We start from the raw sequence: 25140 nt of genomic DNA, 5'->3' as shown, positions 1-25140 counted from the left end.
GCGGAACCATGGCTCTCCCACATACTAAATTAATATAATAATTGTTAATAATTGTAACAAATAAATACCAGTGTGAAAAATTCTGCAATAAGTAACTTTTATTTTAGATTTCAGTAGTCTGGAATTTTCTATGCAAACTGCGGAACCCTATATTTAAATAAAGTGTGTACCCTACTATTTAAATAAAGTGTGTAGTGATACCCTACTATTTAAATAAAGTGTGTAAAGCCGCCTTTTGCGTATAATTATGTATTTTTAACTTTTTTATCTTTTATTCGAGTAATTGCTATGTACAAAATAAAATAAGTATATTTAATTGATTGAATTGACTGATTCAAAGTTTAATAATACAACTTTAACGGGTTTTGAGAGTAAAACCTGGATAATCCCACAGATTACGAATAATAAAAACTAAGGAAACGTAACTTCCATACTAATTACCGTTTACAGTTAAACGTCATCCCTGATACCGCTCATAGGCTACGAATAATAAAAACTAAGGAATCGTAACTCCCATAGTACTACTACCGTTTTAAATTTGGTTCCTTATGATCTGTCACGTAACGTCAGCCTAGTACCGCTCAAGGTCACCTAAATATTGCAAATGTATTGAAATGTGCACCTAAAGTACACTTTTTTGATAAGTAGTGTGGAGCATGTTTTTTGACGGAGTTACTTTTCCTCAGTTTTTATTATTCGTAGGCTCAAGGCCACCTAAATATTTCAAATGTATTGAAATGTGTACGGTACCTAAGGTACCTACACATTTTTGACAAGGTATTGTAGAACATATTTTTGACGGAGTCACTTTTCCTTAGTTTTTATTATTCGTAGCCCACAGAGGAAGAAATAAATAAGTACTTTAATATTTATAGTATTTATTTAATCCAATAATTTCAAAAAATATTCAGTATTCGGGAATATTTTTGCTAATCCCCAAACTGTTGGAATCGAGATGAAACTTGTTGATTAGTTGCGGATACTTCCGTGACCACCATCCATTTCCGGCCCGCAGGGGTGCCAACATTAGTTTCGGCTAACCGCGAAATTGTCGACCAGTTAATTAATATCTTACAATAAACAACTTAGAATTATTATTGAAATTCGTCGTAAAAGCTTGCTCTACTTCTTTCAATAATATCTAAATATTTTTTAATAATGCTAATAATTATACACATCATTTTATTTTATTGCATCCTATATACAACATTATACAAACATATGACAAAAAGACATACATAATAAATTAATAATATTAATAAGTATATCAAAGCACAGGATCAAATTTTTAAACTAGGTTTTGTTCGTTATAAACGTCCGTGCTATAAACTAGGCGTATTATTTTTTGCTCCGTAGGATTGATTCAGACTGCAACGCGACGAGGCGAGGCGAGGCGCGGCGTGGCATTTTGTATGGATTTGACCACAGATATCAAAAACAAATCCGTGTAAATTTAAAAATTCATCTACGCGTCGCGTTGCGGTATCAACCCTTTAAGCTCTGGTTTTCTCCAAGAGCGGTGCCGTCGTGTGGCGGCCGTGATTCACCGGTGAATGACGTCAACTGTCAAGTTATAACTTTGTCTATTTGGGCGGTATGGCGCGGTTTCTAGAGAACGTTGTAAATTACCGTTCTTTAAGAAACCGCGCCACATTGCATATTGACAACATTCTAGTGACATCATTCACTGCTGTATTGCGGCCGCTGCATGACGGCGCCGCTTTTGGAGGAAACCAGAGCTTTAGACGACAGTAATGAAAAGCGTTATAATTTTTGTTATAAATACAGGCCTTTACGCCATACATGGTCAAAGAGATATATAAAATGTCAGACTGACAGACAATAATATTATTTGACAGTCAGTAATATTAATTCAACGACTACTAAAAAGTACTTGCTGTACCCAGTTTCTGAAGTTTCTGACCGTAATTTATCTATTCAACAGTGTTGTTGATTCATCAATGTTTTATATAAGTCTTCGTCGACCTGTTATGTAACTTTATAATATTATGTTCACCGAATAAAGCGTGATTATAATCAGCTCTACAAAATTAAAAGCAATTAGAAAAACTCCTCTCAAAAAACATTCGGGCATCTATAAAGTTAAAGTCACTATCATGGGTCACGACCAAAACTAATCATAATATTTTGTACACATTAACTTAAAAATAATGTAACCTTGCAAACTCGAGTATAAATATTTGAAAAAAAACTTTATGCACAATATATTTACTTTGGTTCTTCTAGCATAACTGAATTATGCATAGAGGAAATACTTAGCCAGTTCTAATTTCGTAGCTGCATCGCGCTCCGTAGCGAATAAAGTGTTATTTTCTTCTGTGGGCAACAAAATTAAATTAATAGGCATTGACTAGGATATTACTTAATTTATAAAGTACTGTAGGTACAATATTGCAGTAAATCGAAGTTTACAGGTTACTCAATATTGAATCATAGATTACTTTTACTATACAAACGGACAAGCGTATTTCATTTATATTCTAGATATCGAGATTTTACTCAACTGATATTTCGAAACGGCAATTTCGATATCACAGTAAAATTATTATAATCTGTCAGACTGATAGTTATTTATTTTAACTACATAGCGAGTATCGTGTTTTTTGTTAACGGCGATATAGATTGAAAGTTAAAGCAGATTATAATTTCAGTCAGTCAGAGATTGTTAAGTGTTTCTAGTTTCTACGTTTTCGCATATCTTATGCTATGCTGGCTAGTCACGGCAGAAGTTTTATTTCTCTAAATCCAATAATCGGCCAAGTGCGAGTCGGACTCGCGTACCAAGGGTTCCGTACCGTTATAGAGCGAAAATAAGGAAATAATTTTGTTTTTTGTATGGGAGACCCCTTAATTATTTATTTTATTTTAATTTTATTATTAAATATTACAGTACACATATAATTAAGGGCATTGTGAAAATTTAAAGTGTCTATATGTTGCCATTAGGGATTACGAGCCAAAAAGACCAAAAAAATAACGTTTGTTGTATGGGAGCCCCCCTTAATCCCCCTTAAGCCCCCCCATCGTGGTGGTAATATAATCTTATTACAATTATATATATATATATATATATATATATATATATATATATATATATACTAGCTGTTGCCCGCGACTACGTCCGCGTGGACTTCAGTTTATAGCGTGCGATGTCAACAAAATTTGTGTCAAAAGCTTTTATAAAAAAACCCTGGTACCCCTTAAATCAATACAGCTGTGCAGTGTGCACACAATAAGTACTTCATTTTTTTATATTAAACTTTATATTTTATGCCAAATTTTAAAGCTTATTTAGCCCCCCAATTACACTACTTTACCCATAAACTATTTATCATTGTTAGGTTTAGCCCCAATTTCACCAACGTCTGTTAGTGTTAACAGCTTGTTAAAATGTCCTGTCTTCTCTTTCATTCATATGAAAAACGAAACAGCTAACGTGATACTAATTCGAGCATTAACTTTAACAGTCGTTGGTGAAATTTGGTCTTAAAGTTACGTCACTGCCTGCACAGATAAAGTACTGAGTTATTTAATACCGTAGAATAGATATAACAATCGAAAAAAATCGAGACTTAAATGTAAGATGATACCACCTCTTATAGAAAGACTTTTGAGCAAGCGTCAGCGCGATGTAGAAGACGCACGGCGCCATCTATTATGAATTTTTTGAACAAATTTACGACCCTTACAACCCTTTTTTCCAGTAAAAAAGTAGCCTATGTCCTTTCTCAGGCTTTAGACTATCTGTATACAAAATTTCATTACAATCGGTTCGGTAGTTTTGGCGTTTGGCATGAAAGCGAGACTGACAGACAGACAGACAGACAGAGATACTTTCGCATTTATAATATTAGTATAGATTATGTGCACACTGCACAGCTGTTTTTGGGTATTTTGATTAATTAAGGGCCGCGCTACACCGGAATGGCAGCGGCGAGGCGAGCACTTTCAGCGCTGCCATTCCGGTGTAGCGCGGCCCTAAGAGGGGTACCAGTTACCAGGGTTTTAAAAAGTTTTTAAATTTGACACAAATTTTGTTGACACCGCGCGCTATAAACTAAAGTCCACGCGGACGAAGTCGCGGGCAACAGCTAGTTATGAATAAAAACAATAATATATAATAAAGTAGGTATGATTAGTTCTGTTACAATAATAAAGTAAAAAATAAAACGCCATCTGTTTTCATATATTAGAATTAAAATGTTGATTGCATTGATATATTTTCTGGATAGAATATAGGCCAACACGGTACACTCGAACTCCTTAGAAATGCAGTAGGAGTTCTATAAGATAAGATAGATTGATTATTATTATACCAAGTGATAATATTATTAAACATAATATTCTAACGTATTAAAAACTATAAACAAAAACATAATAACTAATAAGTATGATTAGTTCTATGTTACAATGAAGTAAAAATAAAACGCCATCTGTTGAATCGTATTAGAACTAAAATGTCCATTGCATCGATATATTTCTGGATTTTTTATAATATTATACATAAAATATATTTAAGATTTTTGAAATATTATTTTAATACACATTCAAGACCCAGAAACATTGAAAAATTTTGGTCCGCCTGCGGGACTCGAACCCAGGACCCCCGGGATGAGCGCTGGCCACGCGCAATGCGAATTAATTTTTATCGATATTTTCATGGAAATAAGATATTTTCCCACATCAAAATGTAGCCTATGTCCTTTCTCAGACTCTAGAATAACTGTGTACAAAATTTCATTGCAATCGGTTCAGTAGTTTTGGCGTGAAAGCGAGACAGACAGACAGACAGACAGACAGACAGACAGACAGACAGAGATACTTTCGCATTTATAATATTAGTATAGATATATATATATATATATATATATATATATATATATATATATATATATATATATATATATATATATATATATATATATAATCGCTATAAAAAAAATATATATATAAAATATATATAAGTATATATATATATATATTATATATATCGCTTTTCATCCAGCGATTTTCATGAAATTTTGTATATAGGGGGTTTCGGGGGCGATAAATGTAGCTAGGAATCATTTTTAGAAAATGTCATTTAATTCGTGTTTTATCAAATACAAATAGCTAGTGTTCTTTAAGTCGTAACTCGTATATAGACCTAATACGCATCTAGTGGTACAGAGCGCGGCTCTTGACTCGGAGGTCATGGGTTCGATTCCCGCGTTGGAAACATGGTATTTCCAAGTTTGGTTAGGACTAGGGAATGCAATCCCGCAAGATAATTTCAATCCCGGTATTTGCGGGATTGAACCATCACAATCCCGCGGGATCCCGGTATTTGCGGGATCCCGGTATTTGCGGGATCCCGCAGGGTGGACTTAAACTTTTCAAATAAATCCTTATAAAGACTATACTAATTGACAGAACCCGTTTTATTCTTAGAAACTCAAATAAAACAAACTTTGTCGGACACTTTTTTTTACAAGGGCTATTAATACTTCATACCTTAGATATAAAAAACTAAACATTTTGTTTGGAAATGGCTAATAATAAGAGTTAAAAAAACTAAAAAACACGCTTATTTATTTTCATCTATTATTAAAATTAGTCATTTTTTTCAAAACAGAGAAAATTGTGCTAAAAGGTTCCGTTACAGCCGAAGCTTATAAAATTATGTTAAAAAAGTTAAGGTATTATCTAATTGTGTCTACCAAACGGCTTCTGATATTCGACACAAGGTAACCAGTGCCCAGTAGCTGAAAAAGTTGACTCAGCTTCCACGCTGGTTGGTACAATAATTGTCATTTAAAGTGAATTATTATAGGTGAATTAAATGTAAATTGTTTAGTGGGCTGCCACCGCGTGCAGAGCACGTAGGAATCACGTTGCTTTGTAATCCCGCCAGTCCCGCGGGATCCCGCTAAATTTTCGACCGGGATCAGTCCCGCAAAATACATGCGGGATCCCGGTATTTCGGGATCCCGGTATCCCTGTATTGCATTCCCTAGTTAGGACGATGCAGGTCATGCAGGCTGATCACCTGATTGTCTGACAAGTAAGATGATCCATGCGTCGGATGGGCATGTAAAAAGTCGGTCCTGCGCCTGATCTCTCGCCAGTCGTGTCGGTCTTCCGTCCCACTGGGTTATGAGAGTAAAGGAACAGAGAGTGCTCTTGTGTACTGCGCACACACTTGGGCACTATAAAATTACTCCTGCGTAGCTGGCCTGGTTTCAATGAAACAGGCCACCGTCACCGAAACCGGTGTTGGGAGCTATTATAATACATATTCTATTGAAGAATAGTACAGCAATAGCACAGCAAGATGTATCTTGCTGTGCAGACATTCTGGTCTGTTGTTGTTATCAGACCCAGAATGCCGGTGTTCATGTTTAGTAAAAATAACTTTAATATTAATCGACTTCCAAAAATGAGAAAGTTAAAAGTTCGTCTGCTACGAATAATAAAAACGAAGGAAAAGTAACTCCGTCAAAAAACATGTTCTAGAATGTGTACCTAGGTACCAAAGATGCTAGGTAAATATTTCAATACATTTGCAATATTTAGGTGGCCTTGAGAGAAGCGGGCCGTGTTCGTCGGCGTAATTTTTAGCGCATTCGCTGCAAAACCTAGTTATTGCGCATGTCCAAATCATGTCATGCCATGGCAACGACAACTGTTTACGGCTTGACATTTAACCCAATTGCAATTTGTTGGTGGCGTTGCAATGAACAAACCAGTGGGAGAGCCATGCTTCGGCACGAATGGGCCGGCTCGACCGGAGAAATACCACGCTCTCACAGAAAACCGGCGTGAAACAGCGCTTGCGCTGTGTTTCACCGAGTGAGTGAGTTTACCGGAGGCCCAATCCTCTACCCTATTCCCTTCTCTACCCTCCCCTATTCCCTTCCCTTCCCATCCCTACCCTCCCCTGTTACCCTATTCCCTCTTAAAAGGCCGGGAACGCACCTGCATCTCTTCTGATGCTACGAGTGTCCATGGGTGACGGAAGTTGTTTTCCATCAGGTGACCCGTTTGCTCGTTTGCCCTCTTATTTCATAAAAAAACAATTAAATTTTTAAATATTTCCAAGTGATCCATATCCATATTTTCCAAAATAAAATAATCAAACACTATCATAGTGTTAAATAAATTATTTGTGCGGCTGTTAGACAATTTAGGCTTATGTATTTATGTTTAGCTTTTATTATTTTAATCATGTATAAACAATTAAGACGTTGTTTACGACTTGACCAGCAACTTGTTATGGCGTTGCCATGACATCTTTTGGACATGCGCAATAAAAGGTTTGTCCAAAAATACGCCGACGAACACGGCCCGGTATCAGGCTGACGTTACATGACATTTCAAAAGGAACCAATAAAACGGTAATAATTTATGAAGTATGGGATCTATAAAACCGCCGCGCTGTTCGCGTTGACTTATGCGCTAAAGCCGCCTCTACACGTCGCGCGTCGGCGGACACATAGCTGCTGAAGCTTCCCTATTCACGTCAGCAAAAATATATTATTATTTAGGGTTCCGTACTCAAAGGGTAAAAACGGAACCCTATTACTGAGATTCGATGTCTGTCCGTCTGTTTCCAGGCTGTAACACAAGAACGGTAATAGCTAGAGAGTTGAAATTTTCACAGATTATGTATTTCTGTTGCTGGTATAATAACAAATACTAAAAACAAAATAAATTAAATATTTAAGGGCGTACAACAAACGTGATTTATTTTAAATTTTTTGCTAGGTGTCAATTATGACAACTGCAGGTCACCTGAAATGTTCACAAAATACTCAGTTTTATTTATAAGTACTTTAATAATTCATAATAAAATTTAAATAAATATATTAAAAATTAAGGGGGGCTCCCGTACAAAAACACATATTTTTTTTTCTTATTTTTCTCTATAGTAGTATAGGGTACGGAACCCTTCAAGCGCGAGTCCAACTCGCACTTGGCCGATTTTTATTGTAGTTTTCTTTTAACAATCGACACTTGACATTTTGCTTTTGATATTTACGGCCTGTTTACATTATCCCAATCCAGCGCTGGATTGCTACTGGCAATGTAAACGAGTACTGGAATGCAATTCACAGCATTCCAGTACATGTAGTGCTGGATTCAATCACTGGATTGGTAAAATGTACACCCGCTATTTCGCCATTACTGAATTAAAGAGACAGATAGCCGCCCACACTTTGCTTAAGTGTCTAAGCACACTATGCCGAAGTTACGCGGCGTAATTTCCGCATGATTCCGCCTGCAATGTATTTTAAATTACCGATGACACACTATTACGTCGCGTTCCGTCCGGATTTTGTATGCGTTTGACATTGCGGACGTAATCATGCGGAAATTACGCCGCGTAACTTCGGCCTAGTGTGCTTAGATACTTAAACATAATTAAAGCTAAATGTATGAAGAATAAAATGAAATCAAACCTCGGCGGTACGAGGATTGGGTCCCAGATTTTGTAGACCAAAAACTTTCTTCACAAACATACGCAAAATTAATTCTCTTAAGCAATTACTTGTTTCTTAACATTAATTCTAATTTAAATACGGGATGTTTTCCTAATTACTAATTAGCATTACAGCCGCCGCAGTATTCTCACCTCCTCGGGGAACAATATCTCTGCTTGATATGCTAAACTAGTTATTTCCCTATTATATATATTCTATTAAGATTTGAATGGGCAAGCGCCTCAGCGTCATGTGCTTGCCCATACAAACATTTGAAAAAAAAACCGTTTCAGCGCTGCTATTTTCACAGTGAACTCTACATAAGAAACACATACACTACTCTCTGTATAAATCTAAATGTTTTTAGTATTTAATGTTATGCCGTACGCGGCAACAGAAATACACAATCTGTGAAAATTTCAGAAATACCTAAATTAGGTATAGCTATAATAGTTACTTAGCGGATTTTGAAATACAGCCTGGAGTCAGACAGACAATCGGACACATGGACAGACAACGATTTAGTCCTAGTAATGGGGTCCCGTTTTTTACCCTTTAGGTACGAAACCCTAAAAATGAAGACCTTAAAACATATTTTAGGTCTATAGTGATAAGATTTTAAAATACTTATATTTAACCCTGTAATTCGTAAATCTCGCTACCAAAAACCCACTTCCTGGTTGAAGCGACCGTGATCCTATTACGAGAATCGCGCGATATCATTATCTGCACAACTTAACCCTACCGATGCTCACGGCCTATTGAGCCGTAAGACCATAATGACATGATGACATGCTATTACAAATTGCAATTGAAATGAAATGTCTAGGACAGTTTTTAACCTGTGGGTCGCTAGAGATCGATGGAACTATTTCAGTAAAAAGAACTATAAAGTAGGTTTTATACGTGGGAGAGCTATGCTTCGGCACGAATGGGCCGGCTCGACCGGAGAAATACCACGTTCTCACAGAAAACCGGCGTGAAACAGCGCTTGCGCTGTGTTTCGCCGAGTGAGTGAGTTTACCGGAGGCCCAATCCCCTATCCTATTCCCTTCCCTACCCTCCCCTATTCCCTTCCCTTCCCTACCCTCCCCTATTACCCTATTCCCTCTTAAAAGGCCGACAACGCACTTGCAGCTCTTCTGATGCTACGAGTGTCCATGGGCGACGGAAGTTGCTTTCCATCAGGTGAACCGTTTGCTCGTTTGCCCCCTTATTTCATAAAAAAAAGGAGAATTTTAACAAAAGTATATATATATATATATATATATATATATATATATATATATATATATATATATATATATATATATATATATATATATATATATACGGAAAGACACACATAGGTAACTTAAAAGTTAAAACACCCCGATTGTTAATTTGGACTTTTCGGCCAATATTTCAAAAATAATAATTAGGAGATGATTATTATTTATTATTATTAGGAGACCTGGAGATATTTAAATCGATAGAAAACATGGATACACTTCCGGAGCGGCCGGAACAAAACAGCAGCGGAAATTATTTTTGCCGCACGGTAGAAAGTGGGGGGAACTTCTTTATCTACTCTACACTCCCTCTGTTTTATAAATTTTCGAAAGTATCCTAAGTCCTGACACGACTTTCACACTGACTTCCTGTTAATAATGCTTATTGCCGCTAAAGAATTTTTAACTTTATATTCACAAAATGTTCGAGGGTTAAAGGAGTCTTACAAAACACAGTTACATGAAAATCTCATGTGAACAGAAGTGAACAGCGATTTAAACTACACTATAGTGCGTTTAGAGCTGGTTTCCATATTGATCCTAATGTCATGGTCATAAAGGTTATATCAGATATAAGTATGCAGTGATGCGACATTGAACCTGTATTGACGAGAGGTCGCGGTGTTTTGGCTATTATCGCGATATCGCTTATGTAAAATCACTTTGGCATTGGCTACACTTCCCGGTGCATATTAGCTTCTCGGAATTCACTATGAGGAATGTTCCTAGCGGATGACTTATGCCCGCAGGGTCCCGTATACGAAGGGTATTTTTCTGTTAGACAGCAGAATTTATAGTAATTATTGTCAAAGAAATTGATTCATGGGCAGATGGCGGATCTTCGTGATACATCATACAGATCACTTTAAGGTGCGTCCACATTTGTATCATTTGCGCGATCAGATCTCCGATCGATCTCCGTCGCGATCATCGCGCCGTATCAAGTATGCGTTTATTAGATATAGGCTTCCACACTATGATATGCATACTTGATACGTATAGATAGACCATTCTGCCAATCATGCGCGTATCTGATACGACACGTATCAGATACGGGGCGTATCATGATACGCGTATCATTTTGATACGCTTCGATGATACGCGACGGAGATCTGATCGCGCAAATGATACAAATGTGAACGAAGCCTAACTGGTCGCTGTTAAGCATTTGTGTACCTACTAAGTAGGTACTTACTATCCCACTTTTTGTTTTGTTGTTGAATTATGAATGCAGACAGCAGAATGTTCTAAATGATCTAAAGTCTAAACTCTATTCATAAGTCAAAACGTAATTTTTTTGTAAGATGATACACAAAATATGCTTAACAGCAAGTTAACAGCATCCAACTAACCATATCACCAAATCCTTGTGAGCAAATCAATAACGTTGGTGATCATTTACTAATTTTGGTGATCATTTGCTTATTTTGGTGATCATTTACTATTTTTGGTTTTAAGATGTTAAATCTTTGATTATCATTTTACATTAAATTGGTGGTCTGTATTTTGGTGATTGTTTACTATATTTGTCTGTGAAATGTTACTATTTATGGTGATCAGTTAATTATAAGCGTTTATTATATACAAACTTTCTTCCCCTATTTTAACCCTTTGGAGGTAGAATTGATCAAAATCCTTTCTTAACGGATGCCTACGTCATATCATCTACCTGCATGCCAAATTTCAGTCAGTCCAGTGGTTTGGGCTGTGCGTTGATAGATCACCATGTCAGTCAGTCACCTTTGAATTTTATATATTATGTAGATAATAATAATATCTATGGACGCTTCACACCACGTCAGTCTGGTCCCGTGCTAAGTACCTAAAGGACTTGTGTTACAGGTTACCAGACAACGGAAATATATTTAATACTTTTATACTATACTTACATATATTTAAGATTTTTATTATATCATACACATATTATTTAATACACATCCAGACCCGGGAACATTGAAAACTTTTTGTTCCGTCGGCGGGATTCGAACCCGCGACCCCCGGCTTGAGCTACCGACGCGCTCACCACTGAGCCACAGAGGTCGTCAAATGATATGGCGCAATCGCCATAATATCTATATGTATAATATATAAAATTCAAAGGTGGTTTTGGCGCGGCAGGTGTGCCAATGCGCACTTGCCGGGGTGACGCGCTTTGCCACACTCACTAGTGACTATACAGTCTACATACCTAAATTGTATTGAAATTTTATCTTTTTTATTTTTGGCAACACTAAAACCTGGCCACCTGCGCTGTTCTGTAATGCCCTTTCGCCCTCCCTTACCTGAGTTATAAGTAGAGTATTAAATAATATTTCACTTTAGGGACGGAAGGCAATCCTTTTAACTCACGCCATAAGATTATCTTATAATATTATCCCACCTGAGGAGGTGTCAGGTGAAATAAAACCGACTTAAGAGGGCGACTAACCCCAAAAATCAAACATCGTCCTTCTCTCTTCACACTCACGCCCGTCTTTCATGCCATGTATGCCAGGTGAAAAAGAACGACGCGGATTCATCGCCAAATTAGTTTTTTCTCAATAACTCGATAAATACATATACAACATTTTAAAAATCCCCTAGGTCGATCTCTCAAAGATAATAAGTTCATTGAACTAAGTTAATATTTTAATACTTACAATGTATTAAAATATTAACTTAGTTCAATGAACGGTTATAGCAATATATGAAAAATTCGTGAAAATAGATGCATCTTTGTGATTTTTTTCTATCGAGAAAATTTTAAGATATCGTGTTTTTGCTCAGATTGAATTCTCAGAAATATAATGTACTGTCTAATTTTAGAAAATGAAACAATTCGGGGCTTATTTTCAAGTATAAAAATGAACTATAAAATCGACACTTTAGGGTTAGTCGCCCCCTTAATATATTAAGCTTTATTAAAATATGCGCTGAAATGTGAAAATAAGCAAAAATAACATGAATTTTAATTATAATTTTGATTAAAGTAAGTATTTATATTATGTATTTAGTTAAGATTAACCTCCTCCAGCGTTGCCATTTTTTGTGCCAAGTCAGGACTTTGTAAGTTTTTGGGTGAAAAAGCGGGATTCTTCAGTCATTAACAGTGCCGTAAATAGGGCGGTGCCACCGGTGCCCAGGCACAGGGCGTAGACTCTGCGGGGCGCAAGAATGGCCAGACCAGGCAGACTCTAATTTTTTGGAATTGCTCCTGATAAGTTCCCGCTGCGCCCTAGAGACGTTTCCCAATGCACAATGTAGTAAAAATAATCGGCCAAGTGCGAGTCGGACTCGCGCACGAATGGTTCCGTACCACTTTAGAGCGAAAGTAGGGGCATAGTAAAAAAAGGTATACAATCAAAAGTTTCTTAAATGTTTATCTTTTTATTTGCGTTAAAATAATGTTTACGTGACAGTATAAGATAGCAAAAGTAGCCAAAGAAAATCCACCCCTCTGCCTCCCACACTCTTATCTTCATTACGCACCTTTCTTTCTCAGCACAAAGACGAAAGAAAAGCGGGACTGTAGCCTGTCCCGCCTGGGACATTTAATTTTGAGGAAAAAATCAGGACGTCCCGCCAAAATCGGGACGTCTGGCAACGTTGCTCCTCCCAGCTAGTAATGTATAGTATTTTTTTGGGTTGAAAAAAAAGTTGCTATAAATTTGCCACTTAAAATAGACCGAATTTAAAATATTAAATATTTTTTTTATGTTTAATTAAATATTTATTTAGAGTATTCTTAAACTTAACTTATAACTAATAATAACTGTTAAGTACAAATAAGTATGGGTCTACCCACGGTCTACCAGAATCTGGTGGCAATTTTTGACAGCAGATTTTCAAAAAATATCCTTGATCATTGGATACATTTTTATATTTGCATGTTTAACACACAGAATCAGAAAAAAAGGATCAAAATGTTTTAATTTTTTAAAATTACCCCGGTATTGCTAGAGTCAATTTAATTTACTTATCACTTTTTGCCATCAGATTCTGGTAAACCTATAATAACTTAATCTTTTTTATCCTTATTGCTTAAACAAATCTTCAATAAACTTGCGATAACCTTAGCAACAAAATAAAGGAACAAAAACACAAAAACTAACAATGCTATTAGTACGCTATATACATCTAGTAGCAAAAGTTGGAACCACGAACTATTCTTGCTCGGTAGCGCGGGCGGAGCCTCTCTGTGCCGCGCTACATACTCCGTCCAATAGATGGCGTTGTCCAAAACATCCATTGGTCGATCGTGCCACAACTTGGAAACCCTTTTCGCTGACTGCTGTATCCTAAAAATAATAACATCAGAATTTAATAGCCAAAATATTTTTAAATCGATAGAGAATATTACAGTACGGCCAAGTTCTCTTGGTTTTTAGGGTTCCGTACCCAAAGGGTAAAAATCGGCCAAGTGCGAGTTAGACTCGCCCATGAAGGGTTCCACAGCAGCAATAAGGTTTATTTTTATGAAATTAAGAGGTTTTTCATTTATTATCATATTTCAGTTGATTTAATGAAAGTTAAATTAAGATTTACCATTTATGACGTATAAAAAAAACTACTGGCTAGAAATCGTTCGAACCAATTTTCGTTGGTAGTTTTTGTAGTAATGTACATCATATATATTTTTTAGACTTATCATGCCCCTACTTTAGAAGTTAGAGGGGGGGGGGGGACACACATTTTACCACTTTGGAAGAGTCTTTCTCGCAAACTATTCAGGTTAGAAAAAAATGATATTAGAAACCTCAATATGATTTTTAAAGACCTATCCATATATACCCCACACACATAGGTTAGATGAAAAAAAATTTTTTTTGGTTCAGTTGTATCTATGGGGACCCCTAAAATTTTTAATATTTTTTTCCGTTTTTGTATCAAAATCTTAAAGCGGTTCACAGATTACATCTACTTACCAAGTTTCAATAGTAAAAGTTTCAATAACATACGTACGGACAGACAGACAGACAGACAGACATGACGAATCTATAAGGGTTCCGTTTTTGCCATTTTGCTACGGAACCCTAATAAAACAAAATTCATATTATTTAAGGATATATCCCATACAACAAACGTGATTTTTTGGCCTTTTTTGCTCGTTATAAGTTATAAGTTATAACTTATATAATATTATAAGTAGGTTAGTACTTTAATAATTAATTAATGATAATAATATTAAAATAAAATAGGTAAAGATTTAGGTAAGGTAGGCCTATTATTGCTCTATAATGGATACGGAACCCAGAATCATTCGTGCGCGAGTACGACTCGCACTTGGCCGATTATTTAATAATAATATTGATATTGCTATCGCATTCTACAAGGTCCACAACAGAGATTAACTTAGTAGTATGTGCTTATCAAGAATAATCAATTTTATTAAGTATTTTTTCCAGGACTTAAGCAATAATGACACACTTACTTCGGAGACGTCAGTCGTCTTATCGCTGCTAGTAAGCTGTCTGCGTCCAGCTGCTGGAAGGTCATGGTGATGGCAATCCCGACCTCAGCAGCAGCAGCCGCGTTGGAGAACTGGTCCCCGAAGAACGGTATCGTGATGAGAGGCTTGCCGCAGTGAGCCGCCTCCGATAGACTCAACATGCCGCCGTGAGAGATAAAACCGATGACCTTTGGATGACCTAGAAAATATAGAATTTATACGAATTTGAAAGACGAAATAGAACAAGTGCATAAGTACTGTGGTCTAGGCCGTCTGTCGAGTCTGAGTCTTTGTTACTTCTCTTCGTAAAGAAGGAGAATTTGTGTGTGGGACATTAGTAACCATCGATTCTATACAAACTCTATCCCCACGGCGAGAAATGACAAAATCACATTGACAGTCGCAATCAGATATTTAGAGCATGCAGTTTCACGTCACTTCCTGATAAGTTCTGGGTAGGCTATCCACCACTTAACTTGACAGAGTATGGAGAATCTGTCAAATAAGTTGCGGATAGCCTATCCGGCACTTTATCAGGAAGTGGTGAAACAGGTCAATGATTACTTAACTTTACTGAAATGTAGAGATAGAGTATAGACATAATATATGAGCTTATGTCAAAATCTTATTTAAAGGAAAGTTATATCAATTATCATTAATTATCACTGTCTATGAGTGCAGTCGTAAACCCACTGATTTACCTATGTAGAGCAGTCATTATCAATCAAGTTTAATAAGACTGAAAAGTTTTATTTCTTCGCCAACTGCAAAAATATTTTGAATTTATAGAGACATCGCAACGACTGCAGACTGTATACCGTTTTAAAAATGCTGGCCGTGGCCGGTCTGAATTTTCGAGCGTCATGTTTGTAAATAAAACTATAAAGAAAAATGCTAATTTGCATTGCAGACATAGATATTGGTTACAATTATTCTGTACAAAGATACCTCCTTGGAGAAACTACAAACAATAGCATTCACATATTTTTTTTCGGTCTAAGCTCTACATAGAATTTATTTTTAGGGTTCCGTACCCAAAGGGTAAAAACGGGACCCTATTTATACTGAGTCTGTCCGTCTGTCCATCTGTCAGTCTGTCCGTCTGTCCGTCTGTCCGTCGGTCCGTCTGTCCGTCTGTCCGTCTGTCCGTCTGTCCGTCTGTCCGTCTGTCCGTCTGTCCGTCTGTCCGTCTATCCGTCTATCCGTCTGTCCGTCTGTCCGTCTGTCCGCCTGTCCGTCTGTCCGTCTGTCCGTCTGTCCGTCTGTCCGTCTGTCCGTCTGTCCGTCTGTCCGTCTGTCCGTCTGTCCGTCTGTCCGTCTGTCCGTCTGTCCGTCTGTCCGTCTGTCCGTCTGTCCGTCTGTCCGTCTGTCCGTCTGTCCGTCTGTCCGTCTGTCCGTCTGTCCGTCTGTCCGTCTGTCCGTCTGTCCGTCTGTCCGTCTGTCCGTCTGTCCGTCTGTCCGTCTGTCCGTCTGTCCGTCTGTCCGTCTGTCCGTCTGTCCGTCTGTCCGTCTGTCCGTCTGTCCGTCTGTCCGTCTGTCCGTCTGTCCGTCTGTCCGTCTGTCCGTCTGTCCGTCTGTCCGTCTGTCCGTCTGTCCGTCTGTCCGTCTGTCCGTCTGTCCGTCTGTCCGTCTGTCCGTCTGTCCGTCTGTCCGTCTGTCCGTCTGTCCGTCTGTCCGTCTGTCCGTCTGTCCGTCTGTCCGTCTGTCCGTCTGTCCGTCTGTCCGTCTGTCCGTCTGTCCGTCTGTCCGTCTGTCCGTCTGTCCGTCTGTCCGTCTGTCCGTCTGTCCGTCTGTCCGTCTGTCCGTCTGTCTCCAGGCTGTAACTCAGGAACCGCTATAGCTAGAATTCTGAAATTTTCACAGATTTTGTATATCTGTTGCCGCTACAACAACAAATACTAAAAACAAAATAAAATTAATATTTAAAATAAATATAATATTCATACAATAAACGTAATTTTTTTGGCCTTTTTTGCTCTAAATCAATAATGGCAACAGGTAGGTACTTGAATTTTTCTCAAAGTCCTTAATTATATGCGTACTTTAATATTTATTAAAAATATTAAAATAAATTAAAAATTAAGGGAAACTTAAAAAAATCCATACAAAAAACACATTTTTGGCCTAATTTTGCTCTATAATGGTACGGAACCCTACGTGTGCGAGTCCGACTCGCACTTGGCCGATTATTATACTTATTAATTATTGTAATGAATAACTGTGTTGTTAGTTAAGTACAGATTAATAAACACAATACAATTATGCGTTTTTACGAGGTTTTTACTTTTTGCTCGCATATCTGTCAACACTATGCACTATGTAATGATTAATCGAATAATAAGTAATTATATTCTATGAAAATGTAGATAAAGCATAAGTAAAAAGATTTTAGAAAAGGTAATAAAGATTTTAGGTAGGTAATATCTAATAACTTTAAGTGTTTTGACAACTCTTTATAGATACTCTTCTCTACAAATGCTCCACAAAATCAGCCAAAATGGGGTCTAAAAATCTACATTTTTAGACTAAGTATAGAATCTAGTACCTACGTACTAGATTCTATACTTACCTAATTGGAAATTTCTCACATTACCATGGTATATGTAATAGGTAGTAAGTTGTAAGAAACACCGCGTTACATCCTGTTTCCATCATTTTTTCCTCATAACTCATAAGTCATACTCACACAGAACGTCCAGTTGGGAAAACCATTTGTTGGTGTATATTTTGCCAGAACCCATCGGCAATGTCACGTTGTCGAGCTTCCACAGAACCTTTTGTGGTATTTTCTCAAACGCTTGAAGAAATTGCTGCATTTTGTCTCTTGACATCGTGTTTGCATTGAGATTGGAACCGAAACTCACGTAGATCGCACCATCCTTTGCATTTGATAAAAAGTTTTCGATTTCCTACAAACATATTTTAATAAGTTTTTATGGTTATTATAATCGTGAATATAAGTCATTATGCACTATTCACTATCGATCATCACATCGATAACTAGACTCCATGAAAATACAACTTCAAATCATCATTACAAGTAAAAATTAGTTGTTAACTTGTAAATTGTAATACCCCAATCAGCTGATTAGGGTTATCTAGGCAAATATCAATTGCAACTTATCTTATTATTAATCAATAACGATTTAAATAATCTAAAATCCATTGGCAACAAATTCATTCATTAGCTTTCCGACCTCTACATTTTATTTCGATAGGTAGAGCATATTTTTAAGATACCTAATTACTAGAGATGTGCCGACTAGTCGGTAAAGCCGACTATCCGGCCACTTTTGTAGTCGGCGACTAGTCGGCGAATAGTCGGCAAAAAGCGCCGAGTTACTACAGTTTTATGCTAAGCTAAAATGAATCTTATTGCGATGCGTATACGCTTGGTCTTTGGTTGTGAGCAAGGTTATCGTTTTGGATTGAGATTAATCCCCGCCTTAAGTATATCACACTCGATCAGTGTTACATCACGGACGTAAAAAAAAATTTTACGTCCGTGTGTTACATATTATTTTAAAATTAAATGAAGTGTTTCTGAAATTACTTGCTATTAAAGAAATTATTTTTGTAAATATAATCTTAACAACAAATTAATTATTATGCATTATTAAATCGAGACTTCATGTATATGAAATAGGTATTTAATGAAAATCACCAACTGTATCATAGAAACAAAATAAAGTAACGTACGCGAAGTACCTAGGTAAGCATAACACACAGAAATGGATATAGTTAGATCTGCCATGTGTATGTACTTCGCGTGCCATCGCGTTCCCAAACGTTGTACAATGTCAAAATTTCGAAAGTCTGTTCTTTAGTCTGCGCTCCACCGTTATCGGAATCGGACGTCAATCGGAATTCTAAAAATGTCTAATTGTGCCGTATTGGGCTGTGGAAATGCGACTAGAAACGTTGGTCTAAATAGTGGATACGTTTTTTTTCATCGGTAAGTAATTTTATTATTAAATCATGTGTCCTTTATTTTAAAATCAATTATTTAATGTTAATCGTGGGTGGTTGTAGTTTTTACCATGAAATCTACGTAACTGCGTGTGTACCGCATATTCGTAATACATTGCCGCTTTAGATTATAGAGCCCGTTCTGTTTGTCCGCTATTGAGCGCGCAATGGAAATAAAACAATCGATACTTTCACTCATCGCTTAGTTTTGAAATACAGTCAATATTCTCATTTTTCTGTCAAATGAAGCAAATAGTGTTGTACATATTCTCGATTCTAATTAATAGATTTTCGAAACAGACATGGAACAGAGGAATGATAATGTTCGCTTTGGGATATTTTGGAACTCGGTAATTATATTTTATGTAATATATATTTATGTTACTGTTTAGTGATTTAGTTTAGAATAATATGATATATTACTAGCTGTCCTGGCAAGCACGTATCTTTAGATTTATCATTCCTACAGAGGAATATACAGATATTAACTCGAATAATAATCGATTAAAAAATCGATATACCTATTAAAGTGGCAAAAGAGACGGGGCGCGGCGATGCCTTCGAATCGATTCCGCGCGTACGGGTATTCCCATCACTAAAGCGCTTTTGTGACGTCACAGTAGGTATGAAAAGTGACACGCTCGTGTTCATACAAATTGGAGCGACATGGCGGTTCTAACTATATCCATTTCTGTGGCATAACACGATTCGACACGATTGCAGGCGGCGTGTGCGACTTACCCGCGAAACAGCAGTAAAAAAGCGTTACGGAAACTTCCGAAACAATGATCGGCTACAAAGCCGACTAATCGGCTAGTCGGCTAGTCGGCCAAAGTCATGATCGGCACATCTCTGCTAATTACCTACTAATAGTAACTCACAATACATAATATTATTTTATATATTATAAAAATGGATTTTCAAATGTGTTAGTCGCGCTAAAACTCGAAAACGGCTGAACGGATTGGGCTGATTTTAGTCTCAAAATATTCGTAGAAGTCCAGGGAAGGTTTTAAAGTGACAGGAAGTTCACCGGGACAGCTAGTTTATAATATATATTATCTCACAGACAATATTAGCTAACCGTTATTGAACTCACGAGTTCAAAGATTGCAAGTAATTTTTTACAACATTATCGCTTACCTTCGAAACAGGTTTTGATTGATGAATGTGAGAGCCGCCTATCTCGACTAACTGCGGGCTCGCGAGCCTCGCGCCGGTTACAGAGTGGTGCTGGTAAACAAACACCATCTTCATTCTCTCCTTCCCAATCACCTCCACATCCAAACTGACACCCGGAAGGTGCTTATTGAAGACTCTATACAGACTCCTCTGCATGTACCATCGACCGATAGAGAATAGCAACTTGTGCATCAAAAAGTTTTCTATCTTTCCCCAAAACGAGGGATTCGTTCCGTGCGGCGAGAAGTAGAACGCATCGGATGCGATATCGAATGGTATTCCAAGCCGGGAGTATGTCCAAGGTAACAGCGTATGCGATGTTATGCCTATAATGGGCGCATCGTACGTAACCGCCGCGAACGCTAGACCACAATCGGACACGAACTCCTCAACAAAAATCACATCAAACTTCTTGCCGCTCGCTCGCAGCGCCTTCACGTTGTCATTCGTGAAAAAGTTCTCGCAATCCTCCTCAGCTATCACTGGGCTCCGCACAATGTGGTTGTATAGATTCATTAAACGAGCGTATCTTGGATCGACCTGCTCGTGCTGCGACATGGGCGGCAACGGTTTCATGCTGGGTCTCTCGACTGTAAGATCCACAAACTGCAAATTTTCCGTCTCGTTTTGAGGATAGTTATTCATGACGGTCACCGAGTGGCCCCTCCTGGATAATTCCTCGAAAAGCCTCTGGAATGCGGTGTAGTGGCTTCGCAGCGGCAAAGAAACGACGGCGAGAATATTAAGCGAATACGCATGTTGACACAGTAAAAGGACGAGAAGGAAATTATACATGTCGGCGGGCAGTGGACGACCGGCCTCGACACCGCTTTTTGTGTAACTGTCTCGTCTCAGTACTGAGTGCAGTCACCGTGTGTATCCATCACTGTAATTAGATATCTCAAGGCGGTTTAAGTGCGGGAATTATACTTGCATTACCGCGCACGTATAGAGTGCAGTTTTGTTTAGCATCTACAGAGTGTAACAAAAATAAGTGATAATACTTTAGGATGTGTACGTGTTCCTTGTAGAGAGTTCACTGTGAAAGTAGCAGCCCTGAACGACCAACTTTTTTTTTCACTTTTGTATGGGGAAAATCGTGACGCTCGGGCCCTTGCCCATACAAAAGTGAAAAAAAAAATTCGTCTTTCAGCGCTGCTACTTTCACAGTGAACTCTCTACAAGGAACACGTACACACCCTAAAGTATTATCACTTATTTTTGTTACACACTGTAATAGTTTCTAATAGGTATAGGCACTACTTACTAGACTAGATGACGCCCGCAACTCAGTTGCGCCAAAATTCGTTTATCGCGCAGTAATCGTACCGGGATTCCTATGTTCTTTCCCGGGACTCAACAGATTTCCATACCAAATTTCAGCAAAAACGGTTTAGTTTTGATCGTAAAGAGGTAGCAGACAGACTTTCACATTTATAATATTATTAGTATAGATTTTAATGCTAGAACAAGGAAGGACGCAGACTCCTTTTTATTGCAGTAACACTGAACTCATCGGACTTGTGAGGTTTTTCTTTAATTGCTAATGCTAAGTTTAGCCTCTCTTGTCTATAAATGTTTATTATTGTAATTTGAAGAAAGTAGGCTAAATTTATTGGGGGCAAACGAGCAGCTGTCTTGCCTGATGACAAGCAACGCCGGATACCTACATTATTCTGTGTACACGAATCACAATTTTAGCCAACATAGTCTCGTAGCGTTTATTATTATTAGCGATAGCGACGCAGACCGACACTGTAGGTCGGCCACAGGTCATTGCACCGTGTGGTCGCGGGTTCAAATCATTTATCAATTATTATCTCCATGGATTCATCACATTTATTTACTTTTATTTTTTATATACTCTTTATTGTGGTGGTGTTTTCCCAAAGTTTTTCCTGTGTCCTCTTACAATTAATAGGCGCAAAGAATAAAAAAAATCAATTTAAATTCCATCATTGTATTTACTTTTTTATTCTTAATTTATAAAACATTATAAAATTATAATAAATACATACAGTAAATTGTACATCATGAAAGATAGACGACACTGTATTTACAGAGTTGTAGTAAAATTATGATTTTTAGCTAAAAAAACTGAATTGTAAACATTTAAACTTTATTTCGCGTACACCTCGGGCCATCGGTGGACAATCACATTATTGTATCATGTTAGATACGTCTTTACAATTTCATATTCGCCTGTTGACTTGGCTCAAGCCTCAAAGTGAAGAGGTCACATAAGCTTAAAGGCGAGACTGCACTATGCAACACGACACGACGCGACACTTCACTTTCTATACAATTGACGTTTCTAAAACGCCCCAATGTCATTTTACAAACGCAAATTCTATCGAACGTGAAGTGTCGCGTCGTGTCGTGAGTCGTGACTCGTGTCACTTTCGTGCAGTCTTGCCTTTAGTGTTTCTCATTAAAAAATTTAAAATGTTGCTGAATGAGTTTGGCTAAGTCAGCTACAATACTTGTAAAACTGCATGTCTTTTATATTTTTTAGCAAATAAAGACCATATTACTTACATAATAATGAAATACCCCCTTACTTATAAAAATATTTCCACAGAATTTAACTAAAATATGCTGACTTTTTTTGACTTGGCCAAAATTTTAGACAAAAACAGTTAAAGCTGTTTTAGTTGCCAGCCAAGTGAATATTTTTATTAGTATGAGAGTAAATAAATACTTAATTGATTAAAACAGTCGTTTCTGTACAATATATAGGCACACAGCCAAAAAGAAAAGGAATGCAAAGAACATAATAACTTTATCTGTGAACTCGCGACGGCCATACTTCTTCAAAAGCTTGCTCGACTGCTGGATTGTTGAACCCGTGTTAAGTAGCTCTGATTGTGTTCCCTAAAATAAGAAAATAGGAATCAATAATAAACATCAAAACTTAAGGGTCCTCCTCCTTAGGAGTTAGGACAATATTTCTTCAGATGAAGAACCATAACGTGATGATAAACTTTTTGGTTTCAACCTTTCCTTACAAAAGCCAACAAAATATAAAAGTGATAGAGCAAATCTGTTAGCAACTCTAAATGATACATTATTTAGCAACAAAATATTATATTTTAATGTTATAATCATGATGAACAAACAGTGGTTTCATGTTCACAATAACTGTGATGAAAACTTACATGTACAGTAGTACTGGATGAGACCAAGTTATCAAGTGTGTCCTGACTCCTCTGTGTGGTGGCAGCCAGCTGTCGACTTATAGACAGTAGCTGTTCCGTCACACCTGTAATGAAAGATAAGTCACCATGATTACAAATTTAGGCACATTTAGGGTACAATAACAAGCATGTAATGGTTTTAAATTGATTGATATTAATTAAATAATGATTTCGATGATTGATATTAGTTAAGAATGATTGATATTAATTAAAGAATAAGGACATGGCCAACATGTCATAGAATCAAAAACATAAAATAACTCTGGACAGGACATACATATAAAGTAGGACCAATATTACCAGAAGACATTTTCAACATGCCATCTCTATCAACTTTCTTCTTTCTATTTCTCACTCCGTCATCCTTGTCTGTCTTCAAGAGATCCTCTCTTTGGGCTTTCTCAATTGCAAACATGCTGCTAATATTGGCTTCTTTAAATTCCTTTAAAAGACTAAAAACATATTAAAAGCTATTTACAACTACAATTTTATGTTTTCAAAGAATCTTAAAATTATCTTGTTTAGTATTATTAAGTACTTGAAGTGTGTGTGCACTGTGCATTGTAAACTTACTATGAACTGGTATGAAACATATTGTAACGTTTTAAACAGTTACAAATAACTGTACTCGGAATCTGTATGTTTGTAACTATTTTATTGTTATACATCAGAAAAAAGAATTGTATTCAATACAAACCTAGCAAACAAATGTCTTTGCGATTCTAATTCAAGGAAATACTTTTGGTCTCCGGAATCATTAGCATGCGACTCCAGATTTTCCATTTCTTCCCTAATAGCAGCAATTTTTGCCCGACCCTTCTCATTCAATTCATTCAAAGTGTCCATGGAGTCTTGACATTCTAATATATCCTGAATAAATAAAGATGATTATTGAGGTCTTAAAATAACAATAACCCCACAATAATATTGAGAAATATTATGCTTTTATTCACCTGAATTATAGCCTTTACTAAAAAGTGACCCTTGGCCAAATTCTTAACAAAAGTTTGATAAGTAACATCTGGATTTTCAAATTTTTTAAAAACAGATTTAAATGATTCTGAATTTACATTCATTTTAGTTTAAATTTTTAATAAATTACGAATTACGATTTTGGCTTTTTGTATTTACTTTCGCTTTATGTCTTCTTCTTCTTCTTCTTAATCACAGATTACTTAGTATTTACTTAGTTTATTATATTTGTAGGCAGATAAGCGTCATATACTGCATTTATACATTCGCGTTCGCTATTCGCCTCGTCATTCGACGTTGATTCGACGAAACATTCGTATACGAATGCTGTCGCGAACTTTGTCGCGAACTATCGTTCACACATTCGTGGGGTGATTCATTTTGATATTCGCACACGAACATGGAGGACGTGTTCATATTATGATAGCAATGTTGAATGAAAAATATGAAATTTATTATAGCGATATTTTGGGTTCCATTAGAGCTCTTCCTTTTTGTAAAATTCTAGGAATTCTTAAATTCACCTTTCACTCCACTCCATTTTTATTACATAATAATACTAATATATACTAATAATAATATTTATTAAAAAACAAAATATATTTCCTTATTATATTAGCCAAACTGCATAGTAGTTT

General features: G+C 36.8%; 2 protein-coding genes and 1 long non-coding RNA gene across 4 annotated transcripts; 1 reads left to right on the top strand and 2 right to left on the bottom strand.

Moving 5' to 3' along the window:
* The first annotated feature begins 595 nt into the window (after positions 1–595).
* Positions 596–10707, top strand: LOC121731568. Its single transcript, XR_006036254.1, has 4 exons — positions 596–606; positions 6169–6177; positions 7245–7246; positions 10614–10707. It is a non-coding gene; the product is annotated as an uncharacterized LOC121731568 (long non-coding RNA).
* LOC121731567 (vesicle transport protein SEC20) lies at positions 9825–24641 on the bottom strand. Of its 2 annotated transcripts, XM_042121051.1 has the most exons (6): positions 24484–24641; positions 24228–24400; positions 23831–23982; positions 23492–23595; positions 23035–23207; positions 9825–9836 (listed from the first exon to the last, which is right to left on the bottom strand). In XM_042121051.1, the coding sequence occupies exons 1-5, from the start codon at positions 24604–24606 to the stop codon at positions 23043–23045; spliced, it is 717 nt and encodes a 238-aa protein (XP_041976985.1). In that variant the 5' UTR covers positions 24607–24641; the 3' UTR covers positions 9825–9836; positions 23035–23042. The 2 variants fall into 2 exon arrangements, with proteins under 2 accessions (XP_041976985.1, XP_041976984.1); XM_042121050.1 differs by lacking the exon at positions 9825–9836 and having other exon boundaries at positions 22380–23207.
* On the bottom strand, positions 13686–21257 carry LOC121731564 (UDP-glycosyltransferase UGT5-like). Its single transcript, XM_042121046.1, has 4 exons — positions 20295–21257; positions 17869–18091; positions 15165–15381; positions 13686–14031 (listed from the first exon to the last, which is right to left on the bottom strand). The coding sequence occupies exons 1-4, from the start codon at positions 21126–21128 to the stop codon at positions 13752–13754; spliced, it is 1554 nt and encodes a 517-aa protein (XP_041976980.1). The 5' UTR covers positions 21129–21257; the 3' UTR covers positions 13686–13751.
* Positions 24642–25140: the final 499 nt, after the last annotated feature.

The sequence above is a fragment of the Aricia agestis genome, chromosome 11, assembly GCF_905147365.1.
Source record: "Aricia agestis chromosome 11, ilAriAges1.1, whole genome shotgun sequence".
NCBI classification, from domain to species: domain Eukaryota; kingdom Metazoa; phylum Arthropoda; class Insecta; order Lepidoptera; family Lycaenidae; genus Aricia; species Aricia agestis.
The sequence above is the reverse complement of the archived record's forward strand: the minus strand, read 5'-3'. Positions and strand labels throughout refer to the sequence as shown.